General features: G+C 37.3%; 1 protein-coding gene across 3 annotated transcripts; it reads right to left on the reverse strand.

Moving 5' to 3' along the window:
• Window positions 1-24: 24 nt before the first annotated feature.
• Window positions 25-18,826, reverse strand: LOC127501702 (histone-lysine N-methyltransferase 2A-like). Of its 3 annotated transcripts, none has more exons than XM_051873855.1 (6): window positions 11,752-12,186; window positions 6,301-6,367; window positions 3,124-4,572; window positions 2,617-2,804; window positions 910-1,017; window positions 25-822 (listed from the first exon to the last, which is right to left on the reverse strand). In XM_051873855.1, exons 1-6 carry the CDS (start codon window positions 12,040-12,042, stop codon window positions 619-621), a joined length of 2,307 nt encoding a protein of 768 aa, XP_051729815.1. In that variant the 5' UTR covers window positions 12,043-12,186; the 3' UTR covers window positions 25-618. The 3 variants fall into 3 exon arrangements, 1 of the variants encoding a protein (XP_051729815.1); XR_007926684.1 differs by lacking the exons at window positions 25-822; window positions 910-1,017; window positions 2,617-2,804; window positions 3,124-4,572 and adding exons at window positions 14,794-14,989; window positions 15,106-15,297; window positions 15,630-17,156; window positions 18,507-18,826 and having other exon boundaries at window positions 11,752-14,698; XR_007926683.1 differs by lacking the exons at window positions 25-822; window positions 910-1,017; window positions 2,617-2,804; window positions 3,124-4,572 and adding exons at window positions 14,794-14,989; window positions 15,106-15,297; window positions 15,630-17,180; window positions 18,507-18,826 and having other exon boundaries at window positions 11,752-14,698.
• Between the last annotated feature and the right edge of the window lie 1,121 nt (window positions 18,827-19,947).

Consider the following 19,947-nt stretch of genomic DNA (forward strand, 5'->3'; position numbering starts at 1 on the left):
ATAGTCCACAACGCAGTTTGAATATGTTGTGCATTATGAATGCAACACACTCTAGGATCATTTTATTTTCACATTCACTTAATTACAAAACGTCTAACCATTACATGTTCCCATATCCAGAAAGGATGAGAATATTCAGCTAAACAAAATATCATGTTAAAATGAAGAGTTTAATGCAAAATTACATTATTATTACACGCAATTAAACTAAATTAAATTAATAAAAATAATAAATAATAATAACAATATCCTGGTGAGTTGGGTTTCATAAAATAATAGTGTAAATGTAAAGTAGCCCAAATAGAGAGATACTTTTAGTAATTGTACATTAAATATAAGATAAATATTTTTAGAAATATTTTAGAATACTTCTTATAGAATATCTATATTTACAATATTTGCATTTCATTGTTGTATTTATCATATTTAAAATCATACAACATTTTATGCAATTTGTTTACAATGCCTTAAAGAAAATCATACATTTTATGCATTCAAGCCCAGTGTGAACAAATAACGAGGTGAACTTGTATTACAATTACACTGCAACTAACATGAACAAAATACACAATTTACAGGCCAAAAAGAGCCCATTTATCTTCATGATATTAGCAAATGTCACTTATAATGGATGTGGACAGAATGAGCAAAGGAGAGGTGTGTACCCTCTTCGGCAGGTGAAGCAGTGATCCCCTCTCTCTCATGCAGAGGAAGGGCGCTGAGCCTGGGAATGTCATCGGGAACCATGGCACGTGGCTGTCCCAGTGCCACCGCTGCTGCTCGACATACATGCTTTATCCGTGGACCACCGATCAATTGCTCCTACAGAGTTAAAAGGGCACAGCGTTAAAAATCATGATCCAACAAAAAAAAAAATCTGCAAAGCAACGTTTTTTTATTGAAGCATACTTGTGGAACCCCCTCTGGGTTAGTTGAGGCTGCTCTCCTGCCCCTCTTTCTGCCTCTCTGTGTGACCGCGGCTGATCCATCTCTTACTCTTACAGAGCCAGACAGAAGCTGCAGAGCATAAACATCACTGTTTGTATAATTCTACAGATTTCTGTGGCATTTGTTAAGATATAAAAGACTTATATATTATGTTTTATCAAAATATCATTTACCATTCAAAAACATTGTTCACACTAAGGTATCCAAAGGTGACAAACAATATAAATACTCTACCGTTCAAAAGTCTGGGGTCGAAGTTTTTTGATGGTTTTTTAAAAGAAGTCTCTTTTGCTCACTAAGGCTGTATTTACAGTAAAATACAGTGAAAAAACAGCAATGTTGTGAAATAGGGCTGCACAATTATGACAAAAATCATAATTGTCGATTTTTTCCTTAGAAATTGTAATTGCGATTATTAATTACGATTATTTACACTGAATGATGTTTTGAATAGCTTTATACCATTGTTTGAAGCAACTGCACGCCATATTTTATGTAAAAAAAAAAAAAAAAAACAAGCTGAAAACACTCTTCCTAAAAATGTTTTATTGTTTTTCTATAGCATTAAGCATTATTAATAATTATAGGGGTTTTTGAACCATGTAGTTCTAAGAACTAGCCACCAGGGTGGTTCCCCAAGAACTAATGATCCCCTAGGGTCATTTTCCTGGTTACATTCGCACCGCCAGTAGGAACTTTGAAGTGACTGCGCTTGTTGTGGTGACTTTTATTTTGACGGCTCTGAGAACAACTTAGCAAGAGCCTGAGCACACAGTGCTCGCATTCTACATCTTCATTAGTTTACGATCTGTTTAACAGTCCTGTCTAATACGTTATTAGATAGAACTGTTATACAAAGAAAGTAGATAGTATATGAAAAATTATTAGCTTTTGCCGTGTAGCTGATGCCCAATGTCGCTAGCTGAGCAGAAATACATAATCATGTTTCGCTTGGTCCGCTCAAAGTCGCGCTGGATTTTCTCTTTAGCGTAAGGTTGAGAGGTCCATCTATCACTGTTTTCCATGTTTGTAGAGTTAGTTTGTGGAGTAAATACATAGGCTGTATACACAGCTTTTTAAAAATGGCAGGTGCTGGTGTTTCACGTGTGTTCAACCAATCAGCGTACACTTACATCACTGGTAGTTCCTTTTGTGCTGGGTTAAACCTTTTACACTCTGAAGTAGTCGTGATTCACCTCTCACAATGTAACATGCTCTAAACACAACTCTTAAGCATGCAGAATAATGTAAGTGGATATTTTTTGTAATCGCGCCTTTGAACGATTACAAAAGTGGCATCCGTAATCGTAATTGCGAATATAAATTTGATTAATTGTGCAGCCTTATTGTGAAATATTAAATTTAAAATACCTTTTCTATTTCAATATATTTAAAAATTTTATTTATTCCTGTTATGGAAAAGCTGAATTTTCAGCAGAAATTACTCCAGTCTTCAGTAGCTATGTTTCCATTCACCTATTTTTATGCGCATTTTGGGATATTGCATAAAACAAAAAGCTGGATAGAAATACCTAAATGCGCACCAGTATGTCTTCGAAAATAAACACATTACGCTCACCCAGCTTATGAATACTGTCAGAACTTGTCAGATACAGAGCCTTATAAAAATGCACTGTTTGCAGTCATAAAATTGTTAAACATTCTGACCTGAGCTGATTTGAGCTGTTTCTGCTGGTCGATTTTAATCAGTTGGACTCTGGCTCTCTTCAGCAGGTGGAACATCCTCTTATTGGCACCCGAAAGACTCATCTTGTGGGTGCTACTACCTTGCTCCACCATCATCTGGGTATTTTGTGCACTCAGTTCAGTGGTTCCCTCAAGGTTAGTTGTCTCTACTGAATGAATAAAGGAATTTGCCTCAAGGTTAATGGGAGAACAAAAGAACAGACGAACACACTTGGAAAGGTGGAAAAAACATCAATTTCATTTTTTGCTATGCACTTTATGTATGCTAATTTTATTGTCTTTTATTAGCATTATAAAGTGGGTATATTATTTAAGCTTATGTTATATTAATTATGGTATTACTTGTTTTTATGTGAAGTACTCTGTGCTTATTGCTATGCATTTTTTATTGTATAGCACTTTTATACATATACGGTTTATAATATTTTTTTGTGGCATAATACTCAAACATGACAGCAAAAACCCTACCATTCTCCTTAGCAGGTACTTCCGCCAAAGATGCCAACGGTGTCTGATCCGAATGTTCCCCAACACGTATGACTACTTTTGGCACAACCCCTGGAGAATACATGTCCTGCAATTTGAGATCAGACTTCCTTTCCTGCACATCATGCATCCCTCCCTCAGCACCTTCTTCTGTTAGCCTGGAGCTAGTACTGGCAATCCGCTGCATCCTTCGTTTTGCCAGGCATGCTGTGAGCTTCTTCAGCTTCCAGTATATCTTGTAGTGGTCAGCGGATTGGCCGAGCCTCCCACCCCTCCCACGAGGACCACCAGAAGGCCTTGAAGAACTCAAAATAGGCTTGACTCCTTGAGATTGCACCTTTTCCGAAATACTTTTTTCATCGTTGTTTAGGGTCAGTGGTTGTTGTGCAGTCTTCAGTTTGCTTCCAGAATCAAGGTTTTGGAGATCTGTATTCGAATTGCCGAGATCCATTGGGTTTTCAGAAAGAGCTGGTTTCTTTGGGGAACCTCGTTCTGGGAGCGCAGACATGCGCTCGTCATCCATGAACCTCTTTGGGATCTTGATGACGCGGGAAGAACGAGCGCTAACATTTGGTCTGGCGGAGTGTTTAGGTTGTTCAGCTTGGACTCCAGATTTGGGCTGTTGTTGTCCCTCCACCCGTTTCAACACATGTGTAGAGCCTTTATCTGCACATCCAAGTCGCTGTCTCTTTTTAGGCATGCTAGAGGTCTGCCCTTGACTGTCAGGTATTTTGCTGCGCACTTCCTGTTGCACTAACCTTCTACGGCCAAATACACGCTTTCGTCGCCTTACAAAAGGCTTCTTTTTGGAAGAACTTAATGAACTGTCACTTAAAGATGCTCCTTCACCTCCGCCAAGAGATTCAAGAGGCTCCTCATTTGCTTCTGTCCTTCTGCCCCTTCTCTGTTTGACCACTGGTTTTGAGGATACAGCACCTGCCTGATCACTACCAGCAATTTCTTTTGCCCTGTTCCTGTGGGTTTTAGCATGTTCTGCTGAAGCTCTTTGGTCTTTGGTGTCTTTTACTCTGGAGGCTCGCTCTTTACCTTTAACCATTGTTAAAGTCCACACTAATTTTTCCTGCCTCCTCCGGCTCTGTGCTGCACTAGAACCACGTCTCTGTGACCTTCCAGGGACCTCCTCCTCTTTACATGCCACATCCACGACATTTCCATCATTTTCAGTCTGCAAGGAGACCAATGGTCCATCTCTCTGGTTCCTGAGTACCCTGCCATTTCTCTTACTTGAGCTGCCCTGTTTCAAATGTCCATTTTGATCCACAGATGGCCTTTTTGTTTGTATTGTTTCTTTTTTGGTCATCTTTTTGGCTGCCATTTTAATAACCAGTTTGGGCCTCACAGATTTTTGGTCCGTTCTGGAAAACCTTCTGCCTTTCAATTCAGGTTTTTCCAATAGTGATGATTTTTTATCTAAAGCAAAAAAAAAAGTATTAAAACATTTTTTTCATTTTTAATAAATAGCCTAGATAATAAACCTAGAAACACAGGCAAAAGAGTATCATCCATGTAATTAATCATGGCTGTCTCTTCAAATAATAATTTTGATATTTAAATATTAAAATTACACACTTGTGTAAAAAAAATATATATATATTTTATTGAATATTTATTATTTATTTAAAAAACACATTAAAATAAAATGCTAAAAAAGGGTGTATATGCGTATGTGAATTTAAAATCTGATAAAAGTCACATTTAATAGTGTTATTCAAATAATACTGTTAAAGTGAGAATAGGTCATCCAAATGTAAAAATATGCAGAAATGAATGATTATGAGGATGAAAAGATTAATTTAAAATCAGATAAGATCACATTTAATAGTGTTATTCAAATAATACTGTTAAAATGAGTGTAGGTAATCCAAATGTAAAAATATGCAGAAATTAAATAATTAATTAATTGATTTTTGTATATTTTTTACATTTTAAAATGTGCAGAAATTAATGCAATATTAAATATCTAACCAATAAATAAATAAATAAAAAATCACATATCACTGATAACTGATTAGAAATGCTGATATACAGCAATACGATATATCATAATAATGAACATGCAGGGTATTGTTATTGTATGCACTCTAAAATACAGTGAATAATTATTTATTACTAATTATTCTGATTTTTAAAATGCATTCTAAGAATATTTTTCCATCAACCGGTTAAAATATATAACACTGCATTATGTTGAATCAAAGAGGCATGCGCACTCCGACGTAAACAAGCCCAACATGCATGAGCAGCATGGCAGACGAGTGAACGAGAAGCACTGAATTAAAATGCACATTCATTAGTGGTGTCTCATTTCGAAGGCTGCATCCTCTGGAGGACGCATTTGTCGGCCGCATACGTCACTGAGGCTGGTTCATTACATTAAAATGACCACTACATTTCAGTCATTAAGAACTTACAACAAATTACGTTAAAAAAATAATGGTCAATTTTATAATGGTTACTGTTCTGAAATAAGACATACTTTTTGACGTATGTGGCCGACAAATGCAACCTCCGGAGGACGCAGCCTTCGAAATGAGACAGTTACTCTCTGACAGAAATGCAGCCGTTACCGCCGGTAACACCCGTAAACAAAGCAGCACCAAATACTTAAATAAGACTTAATAGGGTTTTAAACATCAACATCATAATCTTGACTACAACATGCCCTAGATACTGATTGAAAACGTTCTGATTCTTTATTATACTTCAGTAACACTTTAGAATAAGGTTCTATTAGTTAACATTAGTTAATTCATTAGTTAAACTAACAACGAAAAATACTTCTAAAGCATTCATTAAACCTGTTATAGCATGACACAGCTTTTTTTTGCAACTTCAATAGTGATAATACCATATACCATGATAAAAGCTTCAACAATTATCGTAACACGAAAATTTGATAACGTGACATGCCTATAACTGATATTGTATACAATAATAATAGTGACTGCCTGATCAGGTACCACTAATTAAACCTTAAAGGAGAATACAAGAAAAACACACTTTTTGTTTGTAGATATATTTTGGTCTGAATGACAGTTTAATATAAAAGCTAGCACATGTAAAAGCAAAGCCCAAATTAATGTAAGAGTTTACATCATCAAATTGCTTAGACATAGTAAAAACAGCTGAAACACTCACTTGATGAACCTTGTCCAGAACGCAAGGACGACTGACCGTCCACTTTAAAGCCTGTGAAGTCTCCTTCCTGAGAAAGAAAGATGGATAAAATATAACACCACAAAACGGCTTGTTTTTTTACATTTTAATCATTTAGCATCAAATTAATTTAAAATATCATCTGCAGGAATAAGCGATTTAGCACTACAACAAAATCCCTGCTTGATTGATAACACTTTTATTATACTGAACAAATATACAACAAAAACAATCCTTCTAATGCCAGGATTCAAACACAACACTCTTCTTTCAATGCATAACATGGGATCCCTGCTCCATCACTCTAATACACTGAGCAGTGAGAAATACTGACACAGAAGAGAACAGTCCTCATCACAGTGCTAAATTAGGTTATAGGTTAGGTTAATAAAATTGACTGTTCTGAAAGTCTGAAACCCGAGACTGTATTTCATATCAAAAGTAACAAAGCTTATTGTGATTTATTGGATGGGAGGCACGTTACAACGTTTTGTTCATCCATCAACTACAAACAGCTGAAAAATTGATTCTTGGGATTTAAGAATCGATATCGGTTCATCAAAATGGGAATCGATTAAAATTGAAAAATTGATATTTTTAACCCAGCCCTATTGGCCAGTGTTAATTCTTGATCCATCATTACAAGTAAGGCTTATAAAACAATTCACAATTAAATTAACTATGCAGGTCAAACAGAAATGATCATGGGCAGTGATACTAATAAACATCAGTAATGCCAGGACTTTTCAGAAACATGCAGAGCAGTAGGTGCTACACTCAGGAATCAAAAAAAAAAAAAAATAGGCATCATTGATATAACATTGCTCAAATTTATTCACAAGATGTCAATAAATTATTTTTTCCACTGAGGAGGTGGTTTTGAATAGGGATGTGTGTAACGACTAATTTCATTAACGCTTAAATGGAAATTTTGCAACCGACTAGTCTAACCTCCCACGCCCGCCCTCCAGAGTTGGTCTGTAAATAAGATCCATTTGAAAGACTACTTAATCTATGAACAGTCAAATCCCATACTAAACGCTGCTAAAAATAGGTCAGATACATGTGATGCGCTTGCCTTGCATTATGATCATCAGCAACGTTAGCCATTATAGATATTTATTCAAATCAACTGAATCAATATAGGCAGAGCAGGACCAATAAGTTCAAACCTAATAGCCTTTTATAGACAAATTTCCACAAAGTTAGTCCACTGTAAGTCAGCACGTTATAACCTGTAGTATAACAAGCCTATAAGCAAGCTTGATGGTTATATACTAGTTTGACATGACAGAAGAAAACAGAAAAGTTTAATACTCCCTCACCTTGCTCATCTTCCAAGTGGACATTTCTCTGAACCGCCACGAGTGCCACAGAGAAAACCAACACATGCAAAATCTGAGTTCAAATGAAATTGTTTTCTGCTCCAGATATACACTTTTCACAATAATGTATTAATTTTAAAATATAACATTAATGTGATAGTAATTTGAAAGTAGCCTTTGTCAAAATATAAAGCAAAACATTAAATGTGCCAAAAAAAAAAAAAAAAAAAAGTCGACTAGCAGCAGCAGTATCGTTTAAACAACTAGTCGAATAGTCCCGCACATCCCTAGTTTTAAATTCTGAAAGTTAGTGTTTTCATAGTTCAGTGAACTTAAAGGTGCGGTATGTAGGAATGACACCCAGTGGTCGAAACAGGTACTGCAGTCCAAATTCAAAATATTGTTTGCCCCACCCCCTCCTTCAAAGACGCAGGTTGCCAGCTTGAGGACATGCAACAAGAGGACAATAAAAGCCGAGGAGACTTAGCGTGCATCTCAATCAGCTCCCTAGTTCAGTACTCAGGGCACTGGTCAGGGAGTCGGACACATTCATTTACACTGTATACTGATACACAACCTAGGAAGCTAGGGAGATGTTTGAGACACAGAGTTACACACTGTAAGCTCAGCTGATGAGTTGATTTATCTGTGTTTTAATATGCTGTCGTTCATAGAGATTTTTAGATGGATGGAGAGGCTTTTTAGGTCGGGTAGAATCTGCAATTCTCTGACCCAGTTTGTTTGCTGGTTTCCATGGCTGCAATAAGCTGTGTTTTCCGCCAACTGGCAACCTGTGATGTCGAAATACTATTGGATAAACTGGCAGCACGCACAGACCAAAACAAAGACAGACATTCCGACACAGAACGCACATTTCAAAGTAGAATATCTGGCTGTAGCAATGTTTTTCTGAGAAACAAGTAGGTGAACTTAGCATGTTTCCTCAATATCTGCAAACATATTGAGGTATTTTTATGCTTTATTAAAGCGAAAATCTTACATATAGCACCTTTTAACTCAAAAGATGAAGGAAATTGCTTTCTCATGAAATGCTGCTCTTAAAAAAAAAAGATAAAAACACTGAGCAACTCCTTTCTAACGCAAAAATGTGAATACAATATATTTTACCAAGGCAGCCAAATGCAACAGCATCAACTTTACATTAATGGTAACAACTTCATAACATCAGCAAACTTAGCAATATGGGAAAAGGTAGGATATTTCCAAAATACTTACATACATTACAGAAACTTAAAATAGAATCTTTAAACTTTCAATCTAATCTTTCGGTTTCTCAGATACATCAGGGAAATATGTCTACACAGAGAAACATCAATTCATGTCAGCCTCCCTTGACATAAACCATTCAATGCTACTTACCACTACTCATGAGTCAAAAGGATTCAGACTTCAGAAATCAAGTTCAGTTTTTCACATCCCCATAAAGTGCAACTGTCCTCTCAGGCAAGGATGATGCTGCATAGCTGACTGATTGCAGATGCCTCAGAATTTCAACGCACAGAATCGGATTGCATCAGTATATAATGTGTGAAGTCAAAACTCAACATGAATTCTATACTAGTTCAGCTTTGAGTTTGACTGCAATATGATTCACTGCATTAGCTATGGGAATTTCTGAAAAATTCCCCACTAAGATACAAACTGATCCCAATTTGATGAGGTGTTCGGACCTAAAGACTGCGTTCACTACGTCAACTGCATATGACAACAGTTTAAATTGTTAAATAAAGTCATTATTTTTGTTTTTACGCACAAAAAGTATTCTCGTTCCTTCATAACATTAAGGTTGAACCATTGTAGTCACATGGGCTATTCTAACAATGTCTTTAATACTTTTCTGGACCTCAAAAGGTGCAATGACTTTGCTGCCTATGTGTGGATCAGAAACCCTCAGATTTCATCACAAATATATCTTAATTTGTGTTCCGAAGATGATCGAAGGTCTTACGAGTTTGGGACAGCATGAGGGTGAGTAATTAATGACAGAAATTTCATTTTTGGGTGAACTAACCCTTTAAAACACATGATGACGTCAAACTTTAGTGCCGCAGACACCTGTCTAAAGAAATATCACATGTAAGAACTTTGGCTTAGCATTTAATACAACAAACCTGATTCGCTGCGTCTGTCATCTGCTCTCACACACACCCCCACACACACCCCCACACACACACACACACACACACACACACACACACACACACACACACACACACAGCGACAGTGGTTACCTGTGTCTGTCCTTCTTCCGGCCAGATGAAAGCGATATCTTTGTTGTAGTATCCCTTCAACATTTAAGGGGATTTCCCATGACTGGTGTCAGCGCAGTTCACTGCATTGAATCAATGCCATTGAATTGAAACATCAGCTTCAGCGTTACCCAGGTGACACATTGCACATCGATTGAGCCTTGTAAAGTGGCGCTCAAAGTTAAATTAATTTCGACTTTTTGTTTCAATCATGATTGAATCAACGTTTTTAAGCATTTTAGTTGAATGTACAGTTTAATGATGTCTCACTCATAGAGACAGTCCTTTGCCACCACCTGCTGGTGTAACATTGTAACTACACTGACTGACAGCCTGCAATTATGTTACGTTTTATAAGTCTTGTAGGCTCTTTAATAAGCCAAAGTATCCTAATATGGATAGTTTTGCGCAAGCTCTGTTTTTAAAGACCTATTAAAATGTTCATTGTAAAATGAATATTTGATATGCTTATTTATTTGATTCTAAATTAAAACAATGACAACATTACTGTAAATAAGATAACCAAGGCAACATCTGTGGTATTACTTTATTTGGAAAAAAAATAATAATAATATTACAAACCACAAGCTTGAATGATCGGGATCGGTATTGCCCAATCATGATAAGAAATTGGTAGTATCCCTAAAGAAATACCGTGACTATAATAAACAACCTAAGAACTACTAAAGATCTCTTGTATTACATTGCAAAACTTTAGAGCTTTTATCATAAAACCAAGAATTTAAATATCACCTTACAGATAAATTATTGGGAGATACAGAATGACAACTTACATTTATATGCATTTTATGAAAGTAGCCTGCTATACATCTTTAAAAAAATCTCATTGATTTGCATTACAAGCTATCAGAATATCATCTTTTTGGTATATAAATTACAGAATCTGCATCAAATTAAACTATTTTGCTCAGTTTGGGCCTCTGAACTAAAGTGTTTTTTTTTTTCTCCTCGAGTAAGCACTCCATATTGTACTCTATTTATATCATAAAAAAGTGCCATAAAAGAAAGAATGAAGTTTTAAAAATGTTTTCTAAAGTTTCGACAAACTGTTTCATTAAAAATAAAAAAAAATCGATTTTTCTGACTATTATTTCATGTCTGGCTTTGCAGAGTTAAACAACTTAGCAGTTTACGTGGATGGAAGCACTCTGATAGTCACTTCAAGTACATAAAACTCAAATAAAGCAGCTCTAATTTTACTGAAGAATTTTTACAGAATGAAAATGAACTTGCAACGCACTAGCATCTGATTAACAAGATTACTATGAATCAATTACCTTGTTTGTAAACAATATTGCCTGCCGTTGTACAAATGGATCTAGGATTTTATTCTTTACAAACATGCAATATTTTTACTCATCCAAACGCGATTCCTGGCAGAATGCATAAATAGTAACTGTATCATAATCCGGATGCACACCACGCCTACTTAAACATATGCTAGCAACATTAAGACAAACAGGCCCGCCAGCAACACTGAATTAAGTCTCAAAGCTGAAAACTTTACACAAACACCCTCATAACTAATTAGCAGACACCACACCTTCACTGACCCACACACAATCCCAGTAGCCACGGCAACACCGTCAACCACAGCTAAACACCCGCCATGTGAGCTCGACTGCCCGGCAAAAGCCCACCATATGAAAGGCGTCTCTTTAAATACTTTTTATCTCTGTAATCTGTAAAGCCCACGACCGTGCATCTGTGATCAGGTGTATGCATCTCTGCAGGAACTGACATCAGCCACTCAGCGACATGCTGATGATGCACTTGCTGTGCATTATTATTACTGTATTACTAAGCGAATCGCTCACCTCATCGCTCCCGCTCGTGCAGAATCCCGCCTCGCGCTGGCGCCTGTGTTTCTCCGCCAGCCCGAGCAAGAGCGACAGTGACGGATCCTCTCGCAGCGTAGTTCCAACGTCGACGGGCCTCGGCCCTTTTCTATCTTCAGCCCTCACCCGACCGATATGAGAGCGTTTCTCCGTCCTCAACAGGCTCCGAGACGTCCATGGCCGACCTGGGAAACGGCAGCGAACGGTGGCGGAGGTGTTTATGGTTGCTACAACAGCCGAGGCTGGTAATCCGCCTCCTGCTGCCGCCATTATTACATACCACAACAACAACTACGGCGCTGAGCTCTCGAGAGGAACAAGATGGAAAGGCGCGAGATAGCGGAGGAAACGAACGGCATTATGGGAGATGGAGTTTTTCTCTTTTTTGGCCGTTTGCCATTGAACACAATGAATGAAGCATCATTCTGTAAACACTTCACAAATAATATATATTGATCAGTTTAACCCTGTAAAGCAGTTTATTGAACCTTTAGACAAAATATTTTAAAAAAATCTAAGCCTAAATGAAAGTTTGCATGTGTGTTTTTATGTTTTATATCCGTTGAGGAAAAAAACGCCTAAATTTTATTCAGAGGCCTAAAGTGAGCAAAAATATGAAATTTGGTGCAGTTGCTGTTATTTATATGGCCAAAAATTAAAATAAAACTCTGATACCTCCTAATATAAATCAATGAGATGTTTAACAGTATAGCAGACTACTTACATAAATGCATATACGTAAATATCAGTTGTCACGCTATATGTCTCAATAATAGATCTTGCTAGATGATATATAAATGCTTATGGTTTTATATTAAAAGCTCTGTGGTTTTAATTGTGGGGGGTAAAACTGGGTAAAACACAATAATAATCATAATCATAATCATAATGCAATGCAATTCAATGATGATAGATGTACAAATAATCATTCTTCAAAAGTCTGTTGTATCATATCTGATACTTACATTTAACATAATTTGTCTAAAAATTATGTATTGATAATCAAGCAAACCTAATTTGCTTCTCTCCAGTAAATATTCACTTTGAAATATTACTAACAATATACAAGTTATTCTCATGTTTAAGATTTCACAGCAAAAGACACGTGAACCACAACGTTAAGTTTTTTAAGAGGACTCCTCAGTAGGCATGTAGATTGTGTGCAACAGGTTTTGCAGCAAAGTTGATCATTTAGAGGCCTTATAAATTAAAGTATCAGATATGATATAGTAGGCTTTATAAGGTTAATAGTTTTGTAGTTTGTTTAGTAGTTCTTTGACCTTCTTGACATGATATTATTAAATTCTTAAGTATTAAAAATTTCTTAAGTCATTTAATTTTCTTGTTTTTGGAACCACATTATTATTTGTGAATGTGAATAATTTGAAACCTAAGGAATTATTTTTTTTGCCATTTGCACTAGCAAATGCACTAGTGAACTAGTAGGGTTGCGAAAAAGTAAAATATTTACAAATTTAATGAAAATGCTCAAAAATAGGGCACACAAATACAATTTCTAAGGCAACTCTCCCCCCGTCTCTCTCTCGGCTGCTCCCTAGGGGTCGCCAAAGTGTAATCATCCGCATTCCGCACCGTTATCTGGCAACTTCTAAGGCAACTACCAATCGCTATTTCATCAAAAGTACTTTATAATTATATTTTTTCCCAGAAGCCTTTGCACGCTGTGTCGTCATAGCCTCGTTAGCGCAGTAGGTAGCGCCAGTCTCATAATCTGAAGGTCGTGAGTTCGATCCTCACACGGGGCAGGACAACGTTTTAACGTAAACAAATTAATTTAGAAAGAGCGTCTTCTTCATATAGGTGATGAGGTTGATATACGATTCTGTGAGATTTTTGGTATCAGGTCAATAAGCAAAAACAAAAAGATAGAATGTTGTCTATATATATATAACTACAGCAGGATATATATTTAATTTATGTTGCATAATCTTTCTTTTAAGCACAGAGTAAGATAGTTTCTTTTTTTAGTCTAAACGTTGTGTTAATGTTTTTTATAGCTTACCGATAGAAGGGTTTACAATGAAGATCCAATTGCAATAATAAACCATACACTTTAAGCATAAATAAAATAAATATGAAGAAATTTATGAAGAAATTCATGCTTCAGAGTTCATGTAAAAGTGTTGAGTAATGTTTACAAACCAGTTCAGGTTCATTGTCACGCAAAGAATGATTTTATTTAGTGCTGTAATTGTACTGAGGTTAGAAGCATCAAAATCACAAAAATAGTTAAAATTAAATGAAATTAAAATGAAAAGAGCATTGTAGCTGGATGTGCATTGGTGAATCCACCCTTCAGAACTTCTTCCTCCCATAACCTCGCTTTAGCAGTTCAGCCTTCCACATAGCAAAGGGTTTTGTTTCGGTCTCCTGACAATACCAGTTACCATAATACTGCCGATGAGTTGACTTTATCCTCTCTTTATTGCACTTTCTGCACTGGATAGCATCTGATCTTCGTACATACTTCCTGGTATAAATGCCATCCTTTTCCTTGACCAGTTTTCTCTTCCAGTAGTACCGTGTGGTGTAAGGAACAGGAACTGAATGGCAACTCGCTGTTGGTTGTGCATCACTCTTTAGTGTGAAAGGTGTTAAAACCACCATCATTTGTTTTGACAGAAAAGGACCAGAAAGCAGGAGAGGCAAAGTCAAGGATGAACCTGACTGGGTTTCAGTGGGAGCAGGTTGTACTTGTGAGGCTTTTTCTTGTGTTGTGTTATTGTTTTCCATCACAGTGTCTGGAGGCAAGTTTGAAATGAGAGGCTTGTCATCACAATAATACCCCATACTCTCCTCTTCTTTTATGGAAACAACCTTCTCTGGAGCCGTCATTTCATTCACCAGAGAGGATGTGCTGGGTGCAAAGAGATCCTCCACCTGAAACTGGAAACTTCTGCTTATCCTGAAAAAGATTAAATGAATCATATTAATAATTTTAAAGAGTATCCTTGACATACCACCAAAATGTTGTGGAAAGCTTAAGTATATTTTGCATACATTGATGGAGAATCTTTTAACAGAGATGGGGCGGATTGCTGTGTGATCGTCCAATTCCTGACGTCCTCTTGTTCGGAATAGCCCTCAGTTTTGGCCATTTGGACGTCAGTGGTTTCCATCTGTCTAATGATAAAATTTCTGTCCTGGAATTCATTGCCATTCTGCCGGAAAAGGTACTCTAACCCAATCAGTTCACCTAAAACACAAACAAGTTGAAAATAAATGCATTGGCCAGCAAGAAACAAGGAAAACATACATACATTTTAATTAGCATATGTTTCATTAATTGTGTGGAATTAATATATATCTTACCAGTGTATTTACTTGTACTAGTATTAGACAGAAGCTTCTGTTGAAACACCACCTCTTCAAGCTGGTTGACAGCATGCTGAAGAAAAGATGAGGTTGCCTGCAGACTCTCTGAGGTTGCAGCAGTAGTTTCATTCCACCTTTCCAATGCATCCAACAAGTAGATTTGAAAAAATGTAGAACAAGTTGGCACTCCTGAAATAAAATATATACATACAGGTTAGTCTCTTAAATCTCATATTTTGCAGTATCAAAAACATTTTTTGTAACATTCTAAGAATAAAATCATAATGTTTTAAGAGTAAAGTTGTGAAGTTACCAGAATACAAATTAGGACATCAAAAGGCATGATATTGTGCGAATAAAATAGAAATATTTTGAGCTTCAAAACAGCTAGCATTCAAGGGGTGGAAGATCAACCAAATCAAATACCATATCCAAGTTTTGCTGGATCAGCTTGTAACAATAATGTGTTGCATTTTCAAATCAAATCACATTAATCTGCTGAATTAAACTACATTTTTTACCTGGAATGAGCTGGTTCAGATGCTGGTGGACGGATTCAACAGAGTTGGAACCTCTGACACATTTGTAGGTTGGCAGAAGGTCGTCTCCCTTCACCAGTGTCCCAGTTTGCTCATACAGTTGTACACCAATAGGATCCACTATACACGCCACATGTTTCTTCTCCAAATCCCATATCTCAGCCATTCTGTTGGAACTAAAGAGCGGCACTCCCGACGAATCCCATCCCGCCTCGCCATCATAGAGCTGAATGAGCTTTGTGATGAGTTCTTCAATGTCCATCGCATTACGTGTGGTGTGCCTACAATGGAGGGCTAACTCACTTCTGCTGAGATGATGCATTAGTTCATCATCAGAAGGCTGCATGATCTCGCACTTGAGCTCGGTACGCTTCGCCTCCTTCAGCTGCTTCAGCTCCTCCTCATCCCATTCAAAAATACAATGGCTTAGGCGGCCCATGAAGGTCGCGTATCTCTGATGCGACTCTGATGTGCAGCCTACAGCAATCCGTTTCATGAATTCTGAGATGTCCAACCTGACCTCCGTGTTCTTCCACTCTTTGAACATTGTCCTAAGAAAGTTGGAACCGCAGCAGTCTCTGTTGACATACAGAACTTCAGGAGGAGCCACCGCGGCTTCCTTGTACCTATTTATGACACCTGAGATCATTGCTTCAAGACCGGAGTCTTTGTTTTCCATAATCACCGACATGATAACCTGCCCTTGTTCATTGGCGACACTGGTCGCCCAAGTTCCTGAGAAGTTCCTGAGAAACTTCTTGGTGGAACCCATCTTTAGCACACGACCAAACTGCGAGGTTATGCTGGTCTTAATCTCATTCATTCGGTGAAGTACATCCAGAGCAAACACTTGCCTCAACCAACAGTGTTTAGGAAGTGGAAGCATGGCAGGTGGGATTTGAAATTTCACAGGATGGGCAAAGCCTTTGCAATCTGTCAAATACTGTACAGTCTTTTGCAGCCATACCTCAGTGTGATGTTCCTCCAGTTTCTTCTGGATTTGGCTGATGCTGGTCCCCAGACATCTCTGACGGTTAAAGTGAACAACCTTCAGGTCGCATGCCATCTGCGATGCAAGAATGCAAGGGTACTGGACTCTATGACCAATATCAAGTTGTGACACTACATCATGACTCCAGCTAATCACTTTCCGCTTGCATTTCCCACAAACCAGACACTCGGATGCCATGAAGTATGACCCTTCCATGTCGACTACCTGTCTGAGCTCCTGATGCAGACCTGCTGAAGTGAGCTCCTCCTTCACGCAGTCTGAACGTGGACAGATAAGCTTGACGTTCCACAGCTTTTGTGGCATCCAGAGAAACAATACATGACCAAAGTAGCATCCCATCTCTGGCTCCTTGGCTAAGGTAAGAGGCGGGAATGGTGGGTACCACCACATCCTATCTATCCTAGCATGGTCCATTTCAGGCTGCATTTCTGGAGACCACTTAAACAGGGCCTTTGACACCCATGTGTGATTGGCAGGGGGCAAAATGCGAATCCAGCCTGGAGGAAGACAAATTCTTTTACCTGAAACAATAAATGTGATTAACTAGGGGCAAATTTGGATGGAAGTGAGCATCCCAATGCCTTACCCTGAAGGGCAGAGCTCTTGACATGTAATACCGGGTAGTTATAGGAACTTAGTTATAGTAGGGTGACCATATGTGCCATTTTCCCAGGACGCGTCCTGTCCAGGATTTCTAAATTGCCTAAAATGGCTTGAGCCCTTGCCTCTTTAATCGTGAAAGTGGTCAGGTTTAGGAACACGATTTCTGTGCAATCGTCTGTGCAAGCCACTGTTCTTATTGACAGTCTTCATGCAATGCATTAAAATGTTGTCGTATTTGCAATGCTTTCACCGTTCTCTGTAGATCCAGCCTTCTCGCAAGCCACAATTGGTCGATTATGTACAATGGACGCTATTGGTCAAATTATTTTTCAGTCATTACCTTCCGCAAATATGAAAACAAAACCAAAACTGGGACATTTTATGCAACTTAGCAATCCTGGACAGGACGCGTCCTGGGAAAAATGGCACATATGGTTACCCTAAGTTATAGGAACTAGCCACCAGGACAGTTCCCTGAGAACTAAATGTTCCCCAAGAGCCATTTTCCCGGTTGCATTCGCACCGCCAGTAGGAACTCTGAAGTGACATAAGCTGGCCGATAGCGACATCATTAAACTTGACATTCAACAACTGGAATATGGAAGACGCTGTGTTTTTGTTGTGTTGTGGGATTCGTTGACTCTACTCCGCAGTAGGAGCTAATTTAGTTCCCCCAAAAGGCATTCCTAGAACTAAATTTGTTCCCAGCTCCTGCGGTGCAAACACGCCAAAAAGTGGGTACTTCTGCCATCAGTTCTAGGAACTATGAAAAGGTTCTTCTGGTGCTAAAGCCCTTTATGAAGCTAGCAATGAACGACAACATAATTTCCTCATTATCTTCACCTGGAACTTTACCATGATAAACCAGCAGGACGTCATCGCCCCATTAACTGAATCTTGTCATTTTGTAATTGTGTGCAGTGTTTGAACACTGCAGATATTTACATGTACCTATTAAACACATTTCTCACCTATAAAACTCCATATGAAATGCATGACAAAAATGTGTGTAAAATATTACAACAAATCAAAACAACTTGAACTCTTCCACCATAAAGCTTTAAAATGAATTGCGAGGACCATCGTAAGGGCCCTTCATGAAGGGATTTAGTTGTTCACTTTCCTTTGGAATGCTCCTACAAATGCCGTCCTCTGCCAAGGTGCAAAAATGCTGTTTGGAATTTGACCCATTTGTGAACAAATAGTTTAAATACTCAAAAGAAACAGAACCTTAAGATACTCACTAAATACTTGTGACACCAGCAGCTCAGAAGTTTGTTCAGGGGTCCAAGATGGGCTTCCAGCCACGTTCTTCGCTTTCAAGATTGGCGAAGAGTTGCTGTGTCACTTATGTGATCTGCTTGTCTTCATTTCTTTGAAATAAAAAGACTGAACATTAAAAAAAAGAAACCACTGTTATAGGAAAAATAATGCCAGTGTCAGAAATATATACTTGAATTTCTGGAATCTGGGTGTTGATACTGTTAATTCACAGTTCTATTGTTGAGACGAATGACAAATATATACAGTAGAACATTTAACATAAAAATCAACAGTCCTGCACTGTTAATAGCTCTTTATAGATAGAGATTTATGTAATAAATTGATTTCTAAATTGAGCACGTTTTTTTCTGACAGCTTAACATTTAAAGCACATTCTAAAAATTTAAACTTTTTGATATTTTATAGCAATAAACATAGGGTAAACATATTAATGAAATTTTAAGTAAAAGGGTGACTCATTAAACATCTCAAAATCAAAAGAATAAATAAGTATGTTTTATGTCGCTGAAAAAAGCATAGCTTTTTAGATTATTTTTTATTTTTATGACAATTAAGCAAATTTCCCCCCAAAATTCACAATTTTTTAAAAAAAAAAAATCTCACTGTAAATTGAAAAAAACGGCATGGTAGTATTAGTTGTACTGCTTGGAAACTATTAACAGCAATGTAAGGATATTAAGTTGACAGGCTCTTGAAAAAGATTTTTTGCCTTGCCTTTTTTTTTTTTCTTCACTTGTGTTTTTTATTGTATGTTGATTTCTTTCTGTCTGTTTAATGGTTTCAAGTATCTGCTTTCTGTAGGAAATGCTGTGAGAAAGAACCAGTGAATAATGCTTCTTTCTGTAGTCAAGGTCAGTTTGCCTTGGGGGAGTCTGTAGGGAGTCAGATAAAATGTTCCCAATGAAAAATAATTTGCATCCACAAGGTAATTACATTGTGAGAAGTTGAGGAAGACCAAGGTTGATGAAAATGATCTTGAAATGTACATATGTAAACTGAAAAATGGGACCTTACGACAACCTGTTCATTTGATTATCTAATCAATTTTTAAAGTCTTTACCTTGAAAGGTATATAAACTTTGTATGTGCATACCACTTTGTATGCCTCATTCTTCCCACGTGGGCCCACATTAATAAAAAATGGGATCTGAAGCAGCACAGACAGAACAACAGAGCAAAGTTTGTGGGATTTTTTTTCTTACAAGCAGTGATTTAATGATATACAGTTATAAATGACTGAATTTCTATAATTAAAATAAATACTGAAAATTATAACAGTATGAGAAAGTCAAGATAAACTATGATAAAGAGAACTAGGGGGATAACATGCTACATTGTGCTGAAAACAAATAAAATGTAGGATTAATATGAAGGCTTCTTTTACTTTATTTTATTTATTTT

The sequence above is a fragment of the Ctenopharyngodon idella genome, chromosome 19 (genome assembly GCF_019924925.1).
Source record: "Ctenopharyngodon idella isolate HZGC_01 chromosome 19, HZGC01, whole genome shotgun sequence".
NCBI classification, from domain to species: Eukaryota; Metazoa; Chordata; class Actinopteri; order Cypriniformes; family Xenocyprididae; genus Ctenopharyngodon; species Ctenopharyngodon idella.

Coding starts and splice junctions, on each gene's coding strand:
- LOC127501702 (XM_051873855.1), bottom strand. CDS start 12,042: ATGGCGGCAGCAGGAGGCGGATTACCAGCCTCGGCTGTTGTAGCAACC. Junction 4,573..6,300: donor TTCTGGACAAGGTTCATCAA/GTGAGTGTTTCA, acceptor TTTTTGCTTTAG/ATAAAAAATCATCACTATTG. Junction 823..909: donor ACCCAGAGGGGGTTCCACAA/GTATGCTTCAAT, acceptor TTAACTCTGTAG/GAGCAATTGATCGGTGGTCC.